This window comes from Ochotona princeps, chromosome 2 (genome assembly GCF_030435755.1).
Source record: "Ochotona princeps isolate mOchPri1 chromosome 2, mOchPri1.hap1, whole genome shotgun sequence".
Taxonomy (NCBI): Eukaryota; Metazoa; Chordata; class Mammalia; order Lagomorpha; family Ochotonidae; genus Ochotona; species Ochotona princeps.
The window spans coordinates 57,867,050-57,890,691 of record NC_080833.1 but is presented as its reverse complement, the minus strand read 5'-3'; the positions used below and the strand labels follow the sequence as shown (position 1 = coordinate 57,890,691).

At 35.8% G+C, this 23,642-nt stretch overlaps 1 protein-coding gene across 1 annotated transcript in view; it reads right to left on the bottom strand.

Moving 5' to 3' along the window:
- LRRC7 (leucine rich repeat containing 7) overlaps positions 1 to 23,642 on the bottom strand; it is a 470,136-nt gene that overhangs the window by 189,666 nt on the left and 256,828 nt on the right. The window contains exon 8 of the mRNA XM_036494635.2: positions 1,627 to 1,690. Within this exon, the coding sequence (XP_036350528.2) occupies positions 1,627 to 1,690 (64 nt within the window). The remainder of the gene's footprint in view (positions 1 to 1,626; positions 1,691 to 23,642) is intronic.

Below are 23,642 nucleotides of genomic sequence, written 5' to 3'. Positions count from 1 at the left end.
GATCTGAAGCCAGGAGCCAGGGACTTCCTCCAGGTCTCCGACGTGGGTGCAGGGTCCCAATGCATTGGGCCGTCCTCCATCGCTTTCCCAGGCCACAAGTAAGGAGCTGGATGGGAAGTAGAGCTGCTGGGACTAGAACTGGCACCCATATGGGGTTCCAGAGCATTCAAGGTGAGGACTTTAGCCGCTAGGCCACTGTACCGGGCCCAACAAGTCAGGTTTTATCCTTAGCAAATTGTGGATCTGGGCTGGAATAAGGACCAGTTTGACTTCGGTGAAAATGAAACGAGAATTTTGTTTGTGTACTCAAAATACAGTGTTAGGTCAATCCTTTCCTCACTCTCCTCTGGCATTTACTGAGAGTTTACTTGCCAGGCCTGATATTTGCCTTAAAAAACAAAACAAAACAAAACAAAAAAACTTCTCATACTATTTGTAGAAGGACAGAGTCATTTGAATTCTCAACCTCGTTTTTCCAGATCAGGAAACAAATTTGCCAAGTTACCAAGACAGTGGGGGACAGAAAGGTTGATTACTTTTCTAAATGTTTGAAATTAAAAATAGTTAATATATGTTTTAGACAAAATGGATTTTTGAAATCTGAAAATATTCCTATTAAGGAGGTCTTGCTCTGTAATTTGTCTTCAGGAAATAAGCCTTCAGGCAAGTTTCAAAGAAAACTGAAATTTGAAAAGAGCACAAAGCTTTCAATCTTCACCAGAAAGACAGGTGTAATGATGATTCCTTTTCTCAAGCTGTGCTGTCCTTTCGCCTGCTATGTAGAAGTCTTCAAGGTAGAGTTAATTCTCCGTTTAATCTCTGTGTAGCCATATCATGGCCACATATCTCATCAGCAACTTTTAGCTGATTCTCATAGATAAAATTATGATGGGGTGCAGCTGATTGATGGTTAGCACCTGCTTGTCAAATTAATTGACAGTAGAAAGTTTCCACACCCCTCCCTTTCTACCTCCTCTTGCACCATCTAAGTTAATTGACAGAAAACTCCACACAACTGACCCCTCCTGCCTCCTATTGTGCTAGGTTAGGGTAGTTAACTGCAGGAAAGCTTTGGTCTCCTGGCTGCTCCCTTTCTGCCTCTTGCATTTAGTAGTTGGATATACGGAAATTTTATTCTGTATGGCTCTCAATCTAATCAGAAGATGAGAGCTTAAAAACCCCTGACTTCTGCATCACACTGCAGTGACTCCAGGTGTGTAGTGGGGGTTGCTGTCAACGACCTTGGACAATAAGGACTCCTCCTAACAACCTACACTTGGGTCTGGTTTGATCTCTCTTGCACTGCAACAAAACAACCACAACATAGAAAATAAGAGTTAAATAAGATAGTACATGTAACATACTTAACTGGGTGCCAGCCATATTGTTAACAATCAACACTCTCACTAACATTTGCCTCAACCAAATTTTAAAAACAATCCTAATATCATCTAGTTCTCTGTGGTCATGCAGTTAGTAAATAGGTTTCAATCTCAGATTTTTTATTTATATTTAGCAAATGTGAATGTGCATTTCATGATTTCATAGCCAGGATTGCGAAGACAAAGAGATACTCTCCATGAATGTATTAACAAGTTTATAAGGATAAAAAATGAATTTGCTTACCAGCTCACTGAATTCATTATTGCCTAGGTCTAGCCTTTCCAACTGGGCCAGTTTGTGCATTGACCTACAACAGATGGAGAAAAACATTATGGTGAGGCAGTGCTCTGAAAAACAATCCACCCTCTTCCGGTCCCCGTCAGATTTACCAGACTGTAAAATGCACAGGAAGTTAGTATGGATAGTGTTAAGAGAACTGAAGAAATGAAAAAGAAAATCAAGATCCTTCTTGAAGCAAATGATGCTACTGTGTGATCTATGAATCAGTGAGAAATTAATAAGAAAAACAAAAACTTTTTTGAAATACTGCAAATAAAAACAAAAATATCAAAATCCCCTGAGAGGTAGCACAGAGTATTGAAAGGGTTTTGCATCTTGTATTTTGCATGAAGGTTGTCGTATGTCAGAGAGAACATATTTGATCTCTTGGGATTGACTTGTTTCACTGACCGTAATAGTGTCTATTTGGGACCTTTTTGTTGCAAATGGTAGAGTTGTATTTTTTTAATGACTGAGTAGTATTCCATGAAGTAGATGTACCAAGATGTACCACAGTTTCTTTATTCATTCCTCTTTTGACAGGCGTCTGGGTTGTTTCCATATCTTTGCTGTTGTAGATTGTGCTGCTATAAATGTAGGTTTACAGATCACTTTCTCATATGCAGATTTCGTTTCCTTTGGATTATGTTTCTGTGTGTGATGTTCTTTCTGTGAATTTCACAATCAGTACCTTTTCCTTATTTCCACTCAATTATTTTCCACTTGGATAGTCCATCTTCTATTTTTGTAAATAAAGAATCATTCTCATTTTTTAATCTTATCTTGTTTTATTTAATTTTTAACATTTATTTCTAAAAATATCTTATGTTTCCTAAATTTTACTGGAAATACTAAAGCTTCTCAATTGGGAATTGTTGAATGAAGATATTTGCACAGGCATGATTGAATGGTTATTAAGCAAATACATTTGAGACAAACTATCCATTTGTAACTATTTGTAGCTATGCACAGTTGCCAAGGAAATGTCCTGATAAAGATGTCCCTAAAGAAATGCTGTAATGAATATATATTAGGAACTTATGAAATATTCAAGATGGATAGTAGCAGATAGTAGCAGTAGCTATCAATACATGGATATCTAAATCTAGTATTAACTTTTGGCATTTCTAATGACATGCACTTAGAAATTTCAAATTACAAGAGAAATATTATAGGAAAAGGGTAAGTTTTTCACATCTCTGAAATCAGAAATGCAGCAACAATACACATGTGTACATATCAAATAAAAGCATGGCTCTGGACTCCAACTACCTCAGTCTGAATCCTGAGCTAACATGTATTGCCTGTTTGATTTTGAGCAAGCCAAAAAAATATGTTTTGTTCCTCAAGTTTCTCATTCGTAATATGAAGATAATAAAAAAATCTCAGTGCCATGAGGTTCCTGTGATCTTGAAATAATTAAAATAGGTAAGCCAATTAAACACTAGTAATTGATATGGCCAATGTTCTATGGGACATAGTCATTAAAGTACTGAGGGAATTTTTTCAGAGTTTTAAGTAACTTAAGAGATTGTCTGAGTCAGTGCTCCCTAAAGTTTTCCTAATGCTTTATAGATGTTGCATTATTGTTTCTTGGCCTTTTGGCTAAGATCAAGTGTAAAGATGATGAATCATTAAAAAAAAACCTTTCACTTAGCTAGTACAGTTTGAAAAGATTTTGAAATACTGTTAAACTCCTTACAGGAAGGACAGCTCATTTAAGATGTATAATGTTCCTTTATGTTAGAGAATGAAACAATGAGACTATTTCCTGCTTATATGACAGAGGAACCTCTCCCCCACCCCTAATTTCAGGGTGTTTTTTAAGATACAATGGAGATAAAAATAATTAGAAACTACTATGAACAGTTACATATAAAAGTTGAAATATTTAGAATAATTTGATAGACTTCTGGAAATAAACTTTTTCAAAATTGAGGCTCCAAAACAGAAAAACTAAATAAAATGAAGAAAGTGTTTCAATAAGTAATAAAGACTGCACGAGTGAAGGAAAGTCAAGACCAGATAACCTTACTGAATTCTACTAAACTTATAAAGAACTAATCCCAATTCTTCTTAAACTATTGAAAACAATTGAAACAAAGGAAGTGTTTTCAAATTCGTGCTGAGTCTAGTATCATGTTAATCCCCAAATCAGAGAAAGATATAACAAAGAAAGAAAGAAAACTATATAGGTGATTATACTGATAAACATGTATGCAAAAAGTACTAGATAATTGATACAATAACACCTCAAGATCATCAGCCAGGTCTAAGCAGTATTTAATCCCTGAGATGCAGGGATGTTTCAACATACACAATCAATAAATGTTATACGTCATGTTAACAAATTGAAGCATAAAATCCATATGATTGTCTCAGATGCAGTAAAAGCATTCAATAATATACAATATCCTTTTATGTAGTTTTTTTTTAAAAAAGCCCTAAGCAAGTTGGATATAAAAGGAAGATACCTCAACACAATCAAGTATATATGACCAGCATCAAATTGAATAAGGAACAGCTGGAGAATTTTCACTAAGACCCAGAACCAAACATGGATATCCACCATCACCATTACTTTTCAATACAGTTGTGGAAGTTTTAATCTGAGATATTAGACAAGAAAAACAAATCAAAGGGCACGAATGGGAAATGAGGAACTCAAATCATTCTTGTTTATATATGATATGGCTCCATACAAAACGGAAACCGAAAGACTCCACTAAAAGACTATTGGAATCCATAAGACAGTTTGACAAAGTTACAGGATATAAATAAACACAAAAGTCAATAGCACCTGGATACACAAACAATGGCATGGATGAGGAAGTATTTGTAAGAACAATCCCAACCACAAGAAGTGTAAGAAATTTAACCCCAGGAAAAAATTTCTTTAATGAAAATAAAAAATAAAATGGAGTCAAGATATAGAAGACACACAAATGGAATAATCTTCTCTGTTCAAAGATTGAAAAAATTTATATCAATACAATGCCTGTATTACCCAAAGAAATGTATAGATTCAATGCAATCCCAATGAGAATATCAAGGATACTCTTCTCAGATCTAGGAAAAATAACACTGATTTTTTACAGATGCATTAGTGATCTGGAATTATAAAAACAATCTTAAATACTAAAAACAAACTTGTGGCAACACAAAAATCATCTCTTAAATTAATCAAAACATTTTGGGTTGGCATAGAAATAGGCAAGTGGAAAAATGGAAAAGATTAGAAATCTTATAAGTTATTCCACATCTCTAGCGCCAACCAATTTTTGGCAAATGAGCCAAAATCACTCTCTGCAGAAAGTACAGTTTTTCAACACATGGTATTGTGAACACTGAATCTCTGCATATAGAAGTATGGAATGGGGCCTCCACCTTACATCCTATAGAGAAATCAACTCACAATGAAGCAAGAATCTAATCCTGTGATGTCAAATCATCAAATTTCTAAAGGAAATCAAATGCAAAACACTGCAAGACATCAATATAGGCAAAAACTTTTTGGATGATACCCAGAAGCATAGGCAATTATAGCAACAATAAAAAAATGGGATTATATCAAGTTCAGAAGCTTCTGCACACTGAGGGAAATACTCAACTAACTGAAGAGGCAAGCGACAGAATGGTTAAAAAATGCAGATTATATTTCTGATATAAAATTAATATTCAGAATATATAAGGAAATCAAGAAATTCAACAACACAACAAATGATCCATTTTAAAATGGACTAAACTTATGAACAGACATTTTTCACAGAATGAAATACAACTGGCCAATAGGCACAAGGAAAAACTGCTCAGGAGCACCAGGCCTGAGAGAAATGCAAATAAATGCTACTGTGACGTTTCACCTCATCCCAGTTAGAATGGTTATCACCCAGAGAGAAAAAGATAGTAAATTCTGGTGAAAACATAGATAAAAAGATATTCTAGTACACTGTGGGATAATAAACTAGCACAACCATTATGGAAGACAATATGGAGAGTCCTCAGAAATCTGAAAATAGACCTGCCAGATGACCCATTCTCAGGTATAAAAAGAATAAAATCCTGCTTTTGCAACAAAATGGATTCAATTGGAGATCCTTATGCTCAGTGAAATAAGCCAGTCTTCCAAAGAACACACAATCATATGCTTTCCCTGATTTGTGGCCACTCATATAGAGTATAAGTAGTGAAATTGATATTTTAAGATAAGATTTGTCCTGAGGACAAGTATTATCTCTGTTTCTATATGAATTCTTCATTTAGTGGAGGATTAAGTTTGAGATTATAAATTAAATTGAAAGTATGTCATTATGAAAATTAAAGGAAAAGTAAGAAAAGAATGAGAAGGGAGGTTAGAACGCAGGGAGTGAATAAGCAAGTGGGGGGAATATTATTATGTTCTTAAACCTCTATATGTAAAATATATGAAACCTGTCCCTTTTATAAACAATTTGAAAGATAAATTGCTAGAAATTGCCCCACAAAAATTTCTTTTTTTTTTTTTGGTGGAATGATAAAACTCATTTCTTGTTCAATCTCAATCTGAAATCATAGGCATATGTAGGCCATAAAAACATAGGTTTGTTATTTTTAAGCTCAACCTCATTTATGTGCTTAAAGCTCTTATTAAGTTCTACACTTCAGCTCTCCATACTCACATCAGGCTCCCTTGATTTTGTGATAGTTTCCGTATTCCCTGTCTTAAATATCACATTCTTCTTAAATACCATGTTGTTCTTTAGCCTTACTCCCTGGGTTAATGACAATGCTTACTTCTTACCAGAGGAGAACTGATGACTTGCTCAATATCACACAGAAACATAGTAAAAGGACTGATAGAATATGCGTCTCTTTTCCCCAGAACTGAAAGACATCTGACTTTGGCCTACTTTGCTTGACTTATCTATTGCTTAACCTTTTAAACAAAAAAGTTTGTGCACTGCTATTGACTACAGTCAACTGCAAGGGATCTGCAAACCTGTGTGAGAGGCCAGATGGGAAACATTTCAGGTTTAGAGTCTGTACGCTCCTCATTTCAGCTTCTTAACTCTATTTTTATGCTGCAAAGTTCTCCACACATGACATTTTAACAAGCACACATAGCAGTGTTTCACTAAAGCTTCATTTGCAAACACAGGCATGCTATATTTGAATTATAAGCCGTAGTTCTCCAACCTCACATTGCATGTTGGTGAGTTTATAAGTTTTTCATACAAATCTATATCGTGACAATATTTACATATTCAAATGCAGATAAAGACTATGCTATGATTTTAAAGTCCCCTTCCAAAAGTCATATTGAAATTTAATCGCTATTGTAGAGGTAGTAAAGAATAGAACCTTCAAGAAGTATTTGTTGTGAAGGATTTTTTAGACAAATGCTATCGGAATTGAGGGATATTTTCTCTCAGTGCTATTAGATCGGTTGCAGTTTATAGGATTAAGTCCTTACTGTCATGCTGTTACATGAAAGCATTTATCCAGTTACAAACTGCAACACATTCTAGCTGGAACAAAAATAGAAAATAATGCAATATCTTGGTGTGTCTGTCATTTTGATACCATTGTAAAGTCTTAGATTTTAAAATCATATTTAGAATTTTTGTCTGTTTAAAAGTACAATTGCCTCTAAAACCACATACTATTGATAAGACTGTAGTTCTCCTCACAAATTCCCAGGGCAGTTCCTTGAGTTTGCTAACTTGCAGGATTCTGTGAATTTTTGGCAGGGCTGATGCATTCCACCCTCTAACTTGTCTTTCAAACATTCTCAAATACACTCTCCAGTTAGTGACTATTCAGGGATCAGTCCAGGGCAACTCCCAATTCTTTGCAGTTGTTGCTTTTCACAGCCTCATTCTATTTGAAGTTTAGAGAAAAGATTTTCATTTTGCTTTGTCTCTGCTCAAAGATTAATCAGATTTGTGTTTTATAATGAAGAATTTTGTTTACAGCTTGATCTCATCCTTATCTTGCAGATATTTTCTCTCTTTAAATACCTGTGTGTATGCATAAAAATATATATGTAAATATATATACATAAATTGCTCTTTCCAACAAGGATTATAAGGACCAACAGGCTTAGAAATTAGTATTATTTTTAAAAAAAGGTTTATTTCTATTTTGAAAGTCAGAATAATAGGGAAACACACATATACACACAGAGAGACAGAAAATCTTCTATCCACAGGTTCACTCCCCAGATGTCAGATTGATCAAGGATGTACCAGGTAGAAGCCAGGAGCATCTGGATCTCTCATTTGGATGTAGGGAACTAAGGTTTTGGATCATCTTCTGCTTCATCCAGATCATTAGCAGGATGTTGGATTTATAGTGGAGTAGCCAGGACATAAACTGTCTTTACTGGGTGCAAGCTAAAATCGTAGCTTGACATAATCCGTCACAAAACTGGCCCCAGGAATAAGTTTTCTTTAAAAAACATAAACATTATACACTTCATTGTGGAAAATGTAATTATTTTATTATAAAAAGAAAATAATGGGATAGAATTATTATCAAATGGATAGAAGGTATAATTTTCATGATCAATGTTATTTATGTAACATATATCCTCTTGATTATAATTATGCTTTTCTTAAATTTATTTGCACTTATTTGAAAGGCAGTAAGAAAGTAAATTTCCATTTGTTTATTTAACCCCCAAAGGCTGCAACAGCCAGTGTTGAGGCAGGTTAAAGGCAGGAGCTGGAGATTTATTCTAGACCTCCTATGTGGGTGACAAGGATCACCAAGGTACTAAAACTGTCTTCTTCTGCTTACAGGGTTCACAATATCAGGAAGCTAGAATGGGAAGTGGAGCCAAACACTTGAACACAGGTATTCTAATGTGTGGTTAAGGTATCCTAAACATCGTTGAAACTGCTGTGCCAAATGTCTGCTCCTGTCACTATGTCTTAAGCTCAAACCTGTTCCATAGCTATGGTTTTAATGTATTTTTTGTTTAGCACAAGTTCTCTCAAGGAAAAAAAACACAGCATAAAAGCAGAGTGATTTCTGACATTTTTTCGGGAGGATGTGCAGATCTTTTTATTAATTTATCAAGGGAGATTGTGATGGCTTTTTAGACCAGTTCGTTAATCATCTTTAGTTAAGATGTTCTTCAGTGCAGTATTTAAATGATTAGACTAACATCTAAGCTGTATAATTTGCATCAAGCTGTTACATAATTTGAGTAACATTTCCTCATAACCTAGTTTTTCCTTTTAAATACTCTACATTTAGGAGTTCAGGTTAATCTGTGGTGCTTATCAGAAAAATTTTCTTTCCTATAATTACTGATCTCTATTTCACAACATGAAAATGATTTTATGTAAAGAAATAAACTCACAACTAATTTCCAAAAAATACTACCATTTCTGAGTAAGCTATCGCTACTGAATGAATGTTTGAACAAATCGAATCAATACATGTTTATCTTGGTTTGAACATTATACAATGTATAATGCATCAAAACATCCCACAATACTCCACAATATGGTAATTTTATGTACTAGTGAAGAATACAAATAGTAGTGCCTGTAAGGCCCTTTTTTTTTAAACTTGGCAATACGATATATTTTCTATCATTGCGTATACATTCAATGCCATGATACACTTAAACAGCAGAAAATTGGACTTGTGATTGTTGCTGAAGGACCACATTATGGTTCCTGTAAGGCCGTTTTGAGTTCTCTGTGGCGGAATGGGTGTCATATAAGCAGGTACTTTGTAGTGACTACCGGAAGTCAAACTCTCAACTTGTACTACAGCTCTCCAAGAGGTTATGAGTGACATCATCAGCTCTGAAAATAGTCATTTTCACTGGAATATATTGCAAACCTATCATATGCTCATGAATTCATTTTGAAACTACTGAAAAATTCTCTGTCAAAGTTAAGCTGCTTCAGAACTCCTATAGATAGCTTGGCAGGAAAAACTATGAGAGAAAAAGTTCTTTTTTTCTGTGAAACTCCTTTAGCACAACGTGGGCATGCATTCATGCACACACATATGCACACACAGAGGTGTAATAGAACTGCTACTGCCTACCTTTCATAGAAAAAATGTACTTGTTATTTTCACCCATTTGAATATTTTCTACATGTGCAGATGTTACCTGAATTGCGGTATTACATACCAATCTATCCATTGTTTTGGAGTAAGCAGAATTTGGCTAGCAAAAATTCATTCAAATTTTTCTAAATTTTTATTTATTCATTTATATTTACTTTGTATTAAGAGTGAGAGAAACACAGAAAGATAGAGACAAATGTTGCATCTCTTCATCCACTACCCAGATGTGTTTAACAACCAGGGCTGGCTGGGACAAGCTGAACCCAGGAATTCCGATTGCAGGAGACCAGTTACTCGGGTCATCATCTGCTGCCTCTCAGAGTGTGCAGTAGCAGTCATACATATCGGAAATGGAACACAGGCTCAAATAGAGGATGGAATTGCACAAAGTCTCATTTTAATCTCTTCTGCCAGCACTCACCCTGTCTATCACGTAAATGCTGAAACACAGAGTCTAATGCTAACAGTTAATGGGTTACACTTAATGGCTTATGACAAGAAAAGATGGGGATCCAGCTTGTTATAATTACATTTTATGAAATGAAGCCTGGGAGGTGACTTCATTAGATTAACTTGCTAGGGTGAGGCACCATGATTGAATTGGGATGGACTTACAAAAGGAGACACATGGAAATGAAAGAAGAGCAGCTCTCCTTTGTATCCCTTTTGGATCATTATAATGCTAAAAATGAATATGACCAAGTGTCTTCAGTTAGTGTCTGTACTTTCACATAGATTTAACCTTCAGTTATTGCTGCCCTGATTAACATTTGACACAACCCTGTGACAAATGCATGAGAGAATTTGAACTTCAGACAATGTGAAACTTTCAAAATAAGTTGACAAAGTGGCATACCTGTTTCCCAAGCAAGTGCCATATCTTTTCATCTTTCATCCTTGCTAGCAGAGATTACCCTACATCAGAAACCAGATATAGCAGATAATCCAATGTTCAAACCTCAACTATAACAAGGACATGGACATATCCTGGCAAATGGAACAGAATAGGGATCATCTGGAAGGAGTTTATGAGAAAGATTTTCCTGTTTTAGCCAAAAAGTTTAAGCAAAGGATAATTTTTTCCTCTGCATTTTTTTTCATGGTTTAGTGAGAACATGCTGTCTGCAGTTGCAGCACACATTGTGATCATGAGGTAGGCCAGAATGAAGGGCAATAGGCTGGAGATAAGTAGTATAGACATACAGAAGATACATATATTCCCAAGTTTTTGATAAAAATCACTGAGTTACTGAACAAATTTTGGAGATTCTTACCTTGAAACTTGGTTATGGGGAAAAAATGTTACTTCTACATAAAAGTCACCTTTTTCACAATTTAATACACATAGCTGAAAACAAATTTACTAGTACACTTGTTCCATTGAGCTATTAGATGTGTTTAAGTCTGTCCCTTGGTTTTTGGTGGCATAACTAAAGTGAAAATTGGGGAAAATGTACCAGAGGAGTCTGCTGCAATGTCACATATCATTAACGAGTATCAGTTCAATAAATTTGAATTTTAGTAGAAGTTGGGCAAAAAATGAAAGATAATTCTAACACTCTTTTCTCATTTAGAAAAAATATTTTGATAGCACAAAAATTAAAACACTATAGAGCAAGCTTAACTAAATTAACAAAAAATGAGTAACTTAATAGTTAACAAAGAATTCAAGTGCTTTTGGGATCACAAAAGTAAAAGAGTGAAATGTAGATGATAATTTTGTGGAAATACAAACATATAGAAATCCATTAGCACAATGTTTATGTTAATCACAAGGCTAAAATAAAGACAGTTCTGCCAGTAATTTAGGTCAGAGTAATATTAGTATTTTCCTTATCTTTAACTGACTTCAATGTTTCAGTTGTAAAATACAATATCTTTCTCACAACTTACTCTCTTAATTTCAGTGTAATTTCTATTCAGAAATCATTTGTGGTTTTAAATTATTTTATTTCCTTTTGATTATTTCTTATTTTTAGAAATGAAGGTGTTAATATTTTCAAATCTGTTTTCTCTGTTAAATTTAATTTTATGGTTATTATTTTTCATGATACAGTTTTTTAGGTATAGGAATTTTGTCCTCCCCCCATTTCTCCACCACTATCATTTGCCCTGATATTATTACCATAGTATAGTACTTCAGCAACAGTCAGAAATCTAACATTCTGCTTTATTTTTAAAAAAGATTTATTTATTTATTTATTTATTTTGGTAAGTAAGATATACAGAGAGGAAGATCTTCTGTCCAATGATTGACTCCCCAAGTGGCTGTAATGGCCAGGGCTGAACCAATCTGAAGTTAGGAGCCAGGAACCTCTTCCAGGTCTCCCACATAGGTGTAGGGTCCTAAGGCTTTGGGCCATCCTCAGCTGCTTTACCAGGCCACAAGCAGGGAGCTGGATGGGAAGCAGAACTGCCGGGACTAGAATTGGCATCCTTATGGGATCCTGATGTGTTCAAGGCAAGGACTTCAGCTGCTAGGCTACCACGCCGAGCCCCAATATTCTGCTGTTACATATTGTAGGAATAGTCAATGGTAGAAAATCTAGTGTCAAACTGTCAAGGTATATCTAACTGTCTCTTTGGGAGTCCTCATTTTGTTTGGAAGTAGAGATGCATGCTACAGTGTATCTTCACTTGCTGATACGCTAGCTCCCATTATGCAGTGCATCTATGAGAATATAATATATACTTGTTCACCTATACATATATTTCTCCCGTATTTTGCAGAAATTTCGCCTTATATAAGAGTACATACAGTATTTGTCTCTTTTGCTTTTGCATATTTCACTAAGCATGATGGTCCTTAGTTAGGACCATTTTGTTGTAATGGCAGAATTTCATTCTTTTTACTGCCCATGTAGTATTCCATAGTGTACATGAATTATAGCTTTTTTTTTTCCATTTCTCTTTCAGTGGCAACTGGGTTGCATTGATGTCTTCACTATTGTGGATTGTACTGCTGTAATATTGGGTTGTAGGTCAGATTCCACTTCCTTTGTATATATTTCCAGGAGTTTGACAGCAGGGTAGACCGTATTGTAGATCAATACTCAGTGGTCTGAGCACATTCCATGCTGATTTTCCACAGTGGTTGCACTAGCCTGTATTCCCACCAATAGTGGAGTATAGCACCTTTCTTCTCATATCCATGCTAGCGGGTGTTGTTGGTAGATTTTAGATTACAGACCAGTCTCACTGGAGTATGGCTGAACCTCAATGTCATTTTTATTTGCATTTCTCTGATTGCTATAAGAAGAGATACCTCTGAGCATCTTTTCATAGCTCTATTAGTCATTTGAGTGTGTCCTTTTGAAAAATGCCTGCTCATTTCCTTTGCCCATTTCTTCACAGGGTTCTTGGTTTTGCTATCGTTGAGTTTCTGAAGCTCTTGGTAAATCCTGAATGTTTATGCCCTACCTGTGGTGTAGTGTGCAACGATTTTCTCTGATTCTGTTGGCTGCTTCTTCCCTTTGTTGATTGTTTCCTTTGCTGTACAGAAGCTTCTTAGTTTAATGTATTCCCATTTGTTTATTTTGGATTTGACTTCCTGTGCTTTTAGTGACATTTCTAAGGTTCTACCAATGCCTGTATCTTGTAGAGTGCTTCCTATGTTTTTACCTAGTAGTGTAAATGTTTTTGGGTACAGGTTTAGTTTCTTGATCCATTTAGAGCTGATTTTTATATAAGATGAGAGGTGAGGGTCTTATTTTATACACAACATGTACATATGTGTATTAATACATGTGTATGATAATTATTGTCATTCGTTAATCAGCCAATTACAGATTTTGTTTCTGTATCATGGATATTGTGATGAAAGTATAATTAACATGGAAGAACAAATAATCTTTCAGCTCCTAATTTAAATCCTTTGTGTGTATGTATGTGTGTGTATTTATAATAAGTAGGAGAATGACTGCTGCGTTATTTGGTAGTTCTATTTTAACAGGGTAGGTAAATTTATACTGCCACTCACACATTCTCTTTTCATCATTGTCAAAACCTCATATCCTTTGCCTTTTTCATAGTAGTCATCACACCAAGTATGAGGTAAGTTGTCAGTATTTTTTATTTGTGTTTTTATCATAATTAGTGCTATTAATCATTTTTCAACTATATGTTAGTCATTCACATATCTATTATTCATAAATGTCAATTTAAATCCTTTTCCCATGGTCAAAATTGTGCTTTTTACTGTTGAGATGTATTATTTCCTTACATATTTTAGATATTAGCTGTTTATTAGAGTTTACAAATGTTTTCTACTAACCTGTAGGCCACCTTTACCTTTTGATGTTTGTCAGTGTTTATTCTTATGTTGTTGTCTTGTATTTTGGTGTTATACTAATTTAAAGATTTATTTATTTTTCTTAAAAAGGCAGATTTACAGAGAGAAGGAGTGACAAACAGAAAGATCGCCCCCCTACTGGTTCACTTCCCAAATGCCTGCGACAGTCAGTGCTGAGCTCATCCAAAGCCAGGAGCTAGGAGTCAGGAGTTTCTTCTGGGTCTCCCACATGGGTGCAGGGTCCCAAGGCTTTGGCCCATCCTTTATTGCTTTCCCAGGCCACAAGCAGGGAGGTGAATGGGAAGTGAACAGCTGGGACACGAATCAGCACCCTTATGCTATTCCAGTGATTGGAAGGCAAGGATTTAACCACTGAGCCAGCATGCCTGGTGTTATAGCAATTTAAGTACAAGTGACAATTACGAATATACTAGTGAAAAGATGTCAACAGCTTCAGATTTATCAATTCTTGTGGTATGATTGAAATAAATTGCACATAAATACATTGATATCACTGGGAGTTTTGATGAAAATTATTTCTGGGATAGTTACACAATTTAATGAGTATGAGGATATTTCAAAATGTGCACAATAGGATTAAAAGATAATTTTATTTTGGCATAGAAGTATTTGAAATCCATTAACATGAAGCATATTTTAAAAAGCTCAAGGAAAATTCACATTATAAAAAATGCTATACATAGACTTAAATTTTTTGAGCCAAAATAAACTTATGTTTTAATTATATCCCTTAGGGCCCAGAAGCGTGGCCTAGCAGCTAAAGTCCTCGCCTTGAACACCCCGGGATCCCGTATGGGCGCCGATTCTAATCCCGGCAGCTCCACTTCCCATCCAGCTTCCTGCTTGTGGCCTGGGAAAGCAGTCGAGGACGGCCCAAAGCTTTGGGACCCTGCACCCACATGGGAGACCCGGAAGAGGTTCCTGGTTCCTGGCATTGGATCGGCGTGCACCAGCCTTTGCGGCTCACTTGGGGAGTGAATCATCGGATGGAAGATCTTCCTCTCTGTCTCTCCTCCTCTCTGTATATCCGGCTTTCCAATAAAAATGAATAATTTTAAAAAATTAATTATATCCCTTAGAATTATTTGAAATAACTGTATATTTCAGTTAGCAAATTTTTTTCATAAAGCATTTATTTATTTTACTTGAGAGTTATTAGGTTTACGAAGTTTAGCAAAATTGGGATGGTACACAGTGTTTCTAAATATTCACTGCTACCACACATTTTTTATTTCCTCTAGTAATAAATTCTACAGTAGAAACAATGTGATGTATCATTGTCAAGAAGACAACAATTTATGTTGAGTGTTGCCGTGGTGTTGTAGATATAATAAATTTAGCCTAATGTATAATGACATCTACCTATCATTGTATATATAGAACATGCAGCACTACACATTGCTACATATATGCAGCACTACACATTACTATATATGTAGTACTACACATTACATATATGGTACATGTAGTACTGCACAGAATATTTTCACTGCTGTAAAATCAGTTTTTTATGCCATTTGCTTCATTTTAAACTGCATGATTTTCTTAAGAAACAGTGGTTTATGCAAAGAATTCCAGAAGTTTCTTTCATTTATAAAACATTTCATTAAGAGGCAGAGTTACAAAAGACAAAAAGAGGCACAAAGAGACAGGAAATCTTCAATCTCCTGGCTGACTCCCTAAATGAATACAAGCGCCTGATGTTGGGTGGGTTTGAGTTTAGGAGCCAGAAGCTTCTTCCTATGTGATTGGCCACATGGGTGCAGAAGACCAAGCACTTGGACCGTGTTCTGCTGCTTTCCCAAGCATACCTTCAGGGAGCACAATGGAAAGTGGATCAGTACACTTTTTAAAAGATTTATTTATTTATTGGAAAGTTAGATATACAGAGAGGAGGACAGACAGAGAAGAAGATCTTTCTTCCTATGATTCAGTCCCCAAGTGGTTGCAATAGCCAGGAGCCAGGAATCTATTCTGGGTCTCCCACGCGGGTGCACAGTGAATGATACATAGTCCTCAGTCAACACTTATTGAAGTGAATTGAATTCAGTGTTTATATTTTCTCCAAAATTTGCCCAAACATAAGATGTGATCAACTGAAGGCTGGGGTGGGGGGTGGGATAGGTAGGGTTGGAGAAGTGGGGGGTTGGGGAGGGAAAGGAGGATGGGTAGGGGAATTAATGTTTCCATGTAAGATTTTTATCTAAGTGAGAGTATGGGGAGCTGTATAGTTGCTACACCCTGAAGTCATTCTAACCCCTCTGTATTCAGTTGTTATTTTTTTTTCTGTACTGAATATTCAGATGTTGTATATCTTAACTATACTAAGTATTTACATATTTATTTTATTATGTTAATGCTAATAAACAAATATGAAGAGTCTTTACCTAACATATCAGTTAATCATGGTGGAAACAAATGATGTAAAACAAATTGATTCTTTGGCTGAAAGCTGATAAATAATCTTTTTTTGTAACTAAATTTAAACTGGCCAGTTTTGCACCAAGAAAAACATGATTTAAAAGAAAACACAAAATAGGAAAAATCTTAATTGATGCAAGGATGGGAGGACATGTGTATAAAATTACTTGTATATCTAAGGAGTCTAAGTTCTTAGACATAGAAGGGAACATGTGTTCTATTCTCTGAGGCAATGCAAAGAGCTATGAAAACCGATTTCTCTTTATGAGATATCAATAAGGTGCTGAAAAGCAATTTAGCATGTTGTTGACACTGTGCCTGCCATCCTAGGAGTTACATTAACAAAGTGAATGAAGAAAGGCCTCTCTTGTACTTCTAATCTTGGAGAAGGGATATCACATATTTCATTTCCTTCTTCTTAGGGCGTACTTTTTTTTCTTTATTAAAAGTATTTAATCAAGTTTAATACAGAAAGTTCACTTCTAATAAATATATAATCTATAGAATATATTTTTAAGAGAGAGTGCAGTAATCATTACAATTTAATAAGAATAAATGCATAACAACAAATTTAATCTTCTGTTTCATAGCTTTTAAAACATACTTAGAGACTGGGGCTCGGCAGTGTGGCCTGGTGGCTAAGGTCCTCGCCTTGATCCCATATGGCCGCTGGTTCTAATCCCAGCAGCTCCACTTCCTCTCTATCTCTCCTCCTCTCAGTATATCTGACTTTGTAAGGAAAATAAAATAAATCTTTAAAAAAAAACATACTTAGAGACTAAAAATATATAATCTTATAAAATAAATAATACTTTGTTAGAATGGTATGTTTGACTCCTCTTAGAATAAATCTTAGAATAACAAACATTATGACTAAATGTATAAACATCTACATTTTTTTGAACACTAACAGTAAAATACATCATGGATAGCAGGCAAAAATGAAACAAGTATCTTACTCAATTATTTAGTTTAACTATTTTCTTGCATAATTACTTCTGTTGATTCAATTTTATAGTACTTTTGTCTTGGGCCCATTTGGAAGTTTTCCTCCATGTTACAAATATACACTTAGAATAGAACATCATTGGGGGAACAGAATAGGGCAACTGTAGTCCATCTCTGTGGAATTGAACAGGTTGGAGTGATTATTGATTATATCAGGACGATTTTAAATGATGCCTTGTTTGATGCATAAAAATACACAAAAATATGTGGTACAGCAGCTTTATATAACATAATGAAGCAAATTTGATAAACTATTGGTACTGATGCTTTTCAAAGACTCATATGTTTGTTGAAATTTGTGGTAACTGAACAAACTTTGAGAAAAAAAAAAAAGATCTCTCTCTATTAGTCAGGAATGTTAGTATTAAACTTTAACAATGACCAAACATTTTGTATAAACTAAGCAGTAAGAAGGCAGCCCCCATCAGCAGGTAGAATACTAAAAATGTTTGGTTTCATAATATGGTTTGGGAGAACTACCTCTCCAAAGTCTATTCGTGCTGATGCTCCTGACGCTGCCATTTCTGGTGCCTCCACATCCTCTGCTGTAGGTGTCACTGAATAGCCTCAGGCGATTGGGCAAGGGGCACACTCTGGATCTTCAGATGCTAAGATGAGAAAAATCAATTTCAATGCCCAAAAGATGGAATTCCTAATTCAGAAGTTGACTAAAATAATTATCAATTGGTCTATAGTGTTGGAGGCAGAAAGTTTATGTGTCCAAATCAATGTACAGAAATAGATTTTCAATAAGATATTTGTAAAGATGGACACTTCTAGGACTCAGAAAAATAGATGAAATAGAAACAGAAAAATGAACTCAATGCAGAATGGCACCAGATGATGAAAAACATGCATTTTTTTTTCTGACAAAAGCAAGCAGAATTTCATATGAGGATGATTAACTGAGGTAAGCAATACCAGGAAAATAACTTCCTTAATGGATCACTTCCAGGAATATTTCTGCTCATCATAAAATAACTCTTTGGAACAATACGCATTATTCATGAATATTGTTTAAGAAAGACTAGGAATGGACCCATTGATAGTTTACCATGAGTATCAAAGTTCCTTTCTTGCTCTGGAAACAACAATACTTATGAACTCGCCCTGTTTAGCAAAAGTTTGACATTGGTGGTCTCTTATCTTTACTAAATATTTAGTCTTAAATATATTACTCTGGATTTCCATGCCTACTTTGTCACACTGGTTTCATAATATAGAGAGAAATCTAAAACTGACTTCTGCATCTGCTGCGCTCTGGTTGACCTTGGATAAGGAGCCATGGTCTTGGGCTGTAAAATGCAAACAGTGACATTTTCTTCCATCTCTGTGATAAAGTCCAGAGGGAAAAACAGCACATGTTGTGCTTTAGTCAATGTCTAGCACGAAAATACTCCAGACACTGTTTTTAGGTATTAATGTGAAGGAATTCTTTTAATTCCAAACTCAATGAACACATCTCAGTTTTTTTTAAATCTTTGTTAGTTCTCTTTTATTCAGGTTAGTATTGCTATCAAAGCTCTCCAATATCTTGAATTGTATGATAGTTCTGATTCACTTCACAATTTATTCATTGTCTCTGTCATAGGCTCATCCTCTGCCCCATAAACTCTGGTTTTCTCTTTTAAATCTATTTATCGAGTTACTCATGGGCATCTCTCCCATACTTTCAAACAATGAATTGAAAAATTGGAACTTCTGCCACTTACCTGCCTTTGAGCTTTAGATTCCCATGCATAATGATACTTTAGGTGATTCTAGTGGCTGCTCTGTATTTTGAATTAGGTATTTCTACCTCTTAACTTTTTAGTTGGAATTTTTGTTTTCTCTTAACATTCATATATATTGTTGTTACTTAGTAGATCATTGAAACTGGAAGTCTGGAGGCCTTATTTTCTTTCTTTTTTTGTACTTGTTGCTTATTATTGTTTTCTCATTGATTTTTTTAAAAAAATTTATTATTCTTTATTCTTTATTCTTATTCTTTATTCTTCATTATTATTATTATTATTTTATAATATAGTTTCATAGATCATGCCATTTTTTCTTATCTCCTCCCATATTCCCTCCCCCCTCACTGAGTTCCCCTATGTCATTACTATAGTATAGTTCTTCATACACAGTCACATGTCCATCATTGTGGGCATGGACAATGGCAGAGAGTCCAGCATCCTATTGTCAAGATACAGTAAACAGTTTCATTGGGAGTCCATCTTTGTCTGGAAGTAGAGGAGCATACTACATTGTATCTTCACATGTGGATATGATAGTCTCCATTACACAGTTACTATATACCCCTTAAACGAAAAGTCACAATACAAAATCACCAATAGGAAGAAAAAGAGAAATTTACAATGCCATGAAGTTAAATAACATGTTGCTACATATGATAATCTTCATTACACCGTTACTATACAGTCCATTAAATGAAAAGCCACAAAACATAACAACAGGAAGGGAAAAAAAGGAATTAACAACACCATGAAGTTAAATAACATGCTATTGAATGACTAATGTGTCACTGAAGAAATGACAAAGAAAATCAAGAATCTTCTTGAAGAAAATGATGCTTCTGTATGACCTATGAGTCATTGAAGAATGTAATCAGAAAAAAGTGTTTGAAGAGATGAAACTAACAAAAAAAATATCAAAATCCATGATACAGTTTCCGGTGATCTTTGTTAGTGAGATATGTCTCCTGTAGGCAACAAACAGATGGATTTTGTTTATTAGTCCAGTCTACCAATCTGTGACAGTTGATTGATGAGTTTAAGCCATTTACATTCAGGGTTAATACAAATGGGCGGTAATTTGGTTCTGTCATTTTAGCAGTTGGTTGTTCATTGATTTAGTCTTCTGTTGTTATTTTACTGGGATGTTCTTCCCATTTGCCTTTGGTTTTGGTGGTCGATATTCCTTTTCTCTGTCAAAAGAACATTTTTAAGTATCCTTTGCAGGACAGATTTGGAAGAGGCATATTCTTTCAACTTTTCTTTACTGTGGAAGAATTTTATTTCATTTTCAAAGAAAAGGGAAAGTTTTGCTGGGTACGTTATCCTGGGCCAAAAATTGCTTCCTTTTAGAATCTGGAATATGTCTCTCCATTCTCTTCTGTCCTGTAGAGTTTCCTGTGACAGATCTTCTGTGAGTTTAATTGGCATTCCTTTATATGTCAGTTGATTTTTTCCCATGCACATTTAAGTATCTTTCCCTTATGTTTGATTGAAGAGAGCTTGATTATCATACGTCTTGGTGAAGATTGGTTTTGGTCAATCCTGTTGGGAGTTCTATGCCCCTCTTGGATGTTGTTTCCCAATTCTTTCTCCAGTTTAGGGAAACTATCCCTTATTATTTCATTAAATACATTTTTTTTAAAGATTCATTTTATTTTTATTACAAAGTCAGATATACTGAGAGGAAGAGAGACAAAGAGGAAGTGGAGCTGCTGGGATTAGAACCAGCAGCCATATGGGATCAAGGCAAGGACCTTAGCCACCAGGCCACACCGCCAAGCCCTCATTAAACACATTTTTAAACCCAGCTTCTAGAACTCCCATAATTCTTATATTTGGCCTTTTATAGTTTCTTTCCATTCTTGAATACTTTTTTTTAAAGCTTGATCCAGCTCTGCATCCAGCTTTTTGTTTGTTTTTCTATTGTGACAGGAAATATCTTCTAATTTTGAGGTTCTTTCTTCTGCCTCCTTCATTCTAATTTGGAGACTCTACACTATTTTTAATTAGCTCCACTGTATTCTTCATTTCTGATGTATCAGCTTTCATTTGATTCATTTCCTTTGTGACATATTCCTTGAATTCCTTGAATGCCTGCTTTACGTACTTTTTGATGTTGATAAGAAATTTTAAAACCAGTGTTTTGAATTCTGTATCTCCCATTTTCTCGATGTCTTCCTCAGTGAACTCTGAGGTTGACATAGGGTTTTACTCTTTCACAGGGGAGTCTTCAGTAATATTCATTGTGCCTCTTCTTTTGCTCTTGATCATTGTACTTCTGGTTATCAGATTCTTCTCCTTGGGGCAGGTTTCTAAGCTTTGTCACCCACAGGTCTACAGTTCGATTTTACTTATTGCAGTTAGTACATGGCTCTTTGTTTGCAGTCACTTGTGCCACTCCTTTCAGTGAGTTCCAGGTCTGGGTTCTTATGTTAGATTTCTTTCTTTCTTTTTTTTTTTAAGATTTATTTTTACTACAAAGTCAGACGTACAGAGGAGGAGAGATAGAGAGGAAGATCCTCCGTCCGATGGTTCACTCCCCAAGTGAGTACAACAGCCAGTGCTGTGCCGATCCGAAGCCAGGAGCCAGGATTCCTCCAGGTCTCCCACACGGATGCAGGATCCCAAAGCATTGGGCCATCCTCAACTGCTTTCCCAGGGAGCTGGATGGGAAGTGGAGCTGCCGGAATTAGAACCAGCGCCCATATAGGACTTCAGCTGCTAGGCCATGACGCTGGGCTCTTATGTTAGATATCCACCATGTTCTCCATAGCCCCAGCTCCTGGCTCACCAGTCTCCACCTTCTGTGATACTGTGCTTGAGGCTGCACTGTTGTCTCAGCAAGCTTTCTCCCACTTCTGGATGGAGCAGTTCCCAGGATTAGGGAGACACGAGGTACTCTATGTAGCTACGTTGTTGGTGGTGCTGATCTTGCTGGAACCTGCTGGCCGTTAGGTCTGAGGGCCACACGTACCTATTTTGACCTGTACAAAGCCAAAATCAGTATTCCTGTAAGACCAGTGCAATAAACTGAGCTCGATGAGTTCTTGCTGAGCACAGCACATGTGCAGCTCACTGTTGTCCCTGCAGTCTTTGATTCTTTACCACACTGTAAGAAATGGTGACTGATGTACTATTACTAGAGTTCTTCATTTGTTGGCCGTCCATGAGGGCTACATGGACCTGTCTTGGGTGGAACTTCTGGTGCTCTTGGTGAACGTCCATTCCCCTGTTGTTGCTGGTTTAGTTTTGGCTGCTGCTGGATTTCAGATTGCCACTTGTTGAATGCTGCTGGGGTATCATTCATTGCAATACCACACCGTAGTTTTTGCTGCTTTCCTGTGTCTGCCAGTCTCCAGGTACCCCTCTGCTGTTGTTCTGTCCTCTTCTATTTCCTGGAATGTGCTCTCTCTGCTTCACACTGGCTAATATTTCTCCATCTGTTTAAAAGTGTCCTTACCCTATTCTGCCGTCTTGATTCTCCCGAAACTTTATTTTCTAACATTATGTAGTCTTAAGACCTTCCTCAACTTTATTTCCCAAAGAAAGAGTTGGTCTCTTTCTCTCCATCTCTCTTAACACTGTTTTGAGCTTTTTTCCTTGAAATATTAAAAAACCTTACATATAATTTCTTGTAATTCTAAATACTATATAATTACCAGAAATTTTAAACTAAATTTACCTATGTTATGGGCTGAATTTTTTAACCCTAAAATTCCTATGTTGAAGTCTCAATTCTATGAATGTGACTGTGTTTGGGAAAGGCATCTTTAAATAGTTAAATTAAGATGGTTGGCATTATGGTGTAGCAGGTAGCCATCACCTGTAATTCTGGAATCCAGTATGAGTTGCGGTTCATGTTGCCAGTGCACCACTTCCAATCCACCTTCCTGATAATGCCCTTGGAAAAGAAGTCATCAGCGTCTCAAGTGTTTGGGCCTCTATCCATGTGGGACACCTAGATGAAGCTTCCGACTCCTGGCATCTGCCTTGCCCAGTTGGAGTTTCAGCCATCTGAGGGAGTCAAACAGTGGGTGGAAGATTCTCAATCTCTCAATAAATCTGACTTTCAAAATAAACGAGTCTTGTGGAATTAAGTAAAATGATTTTAATAACTAGTAGTTATTTATAAATTTATTATTTACAGCTGAAATAATCATTTTTTTGCATTATCACAGAACCAGGATTCTTTATTTTTTACTTCTTTTTGAAAAACAATTAATTAAAAATATTTATTTATTTAATTTCATTAGAAAGGCAGATTTACAAACAGGAGAAACAGAGAGAAAACGCTTCCATCCACTGGTTCACTTCCCAAATGGCCTCATTGGCTGCAGCTTTTTGCTGGTCTCCCATGCAGGTTCAGGATCCCAAAGGCTTTGGACCATCCTCAACTGCTTTCCTCGACCACAGGCAGGGAGATGGATGGG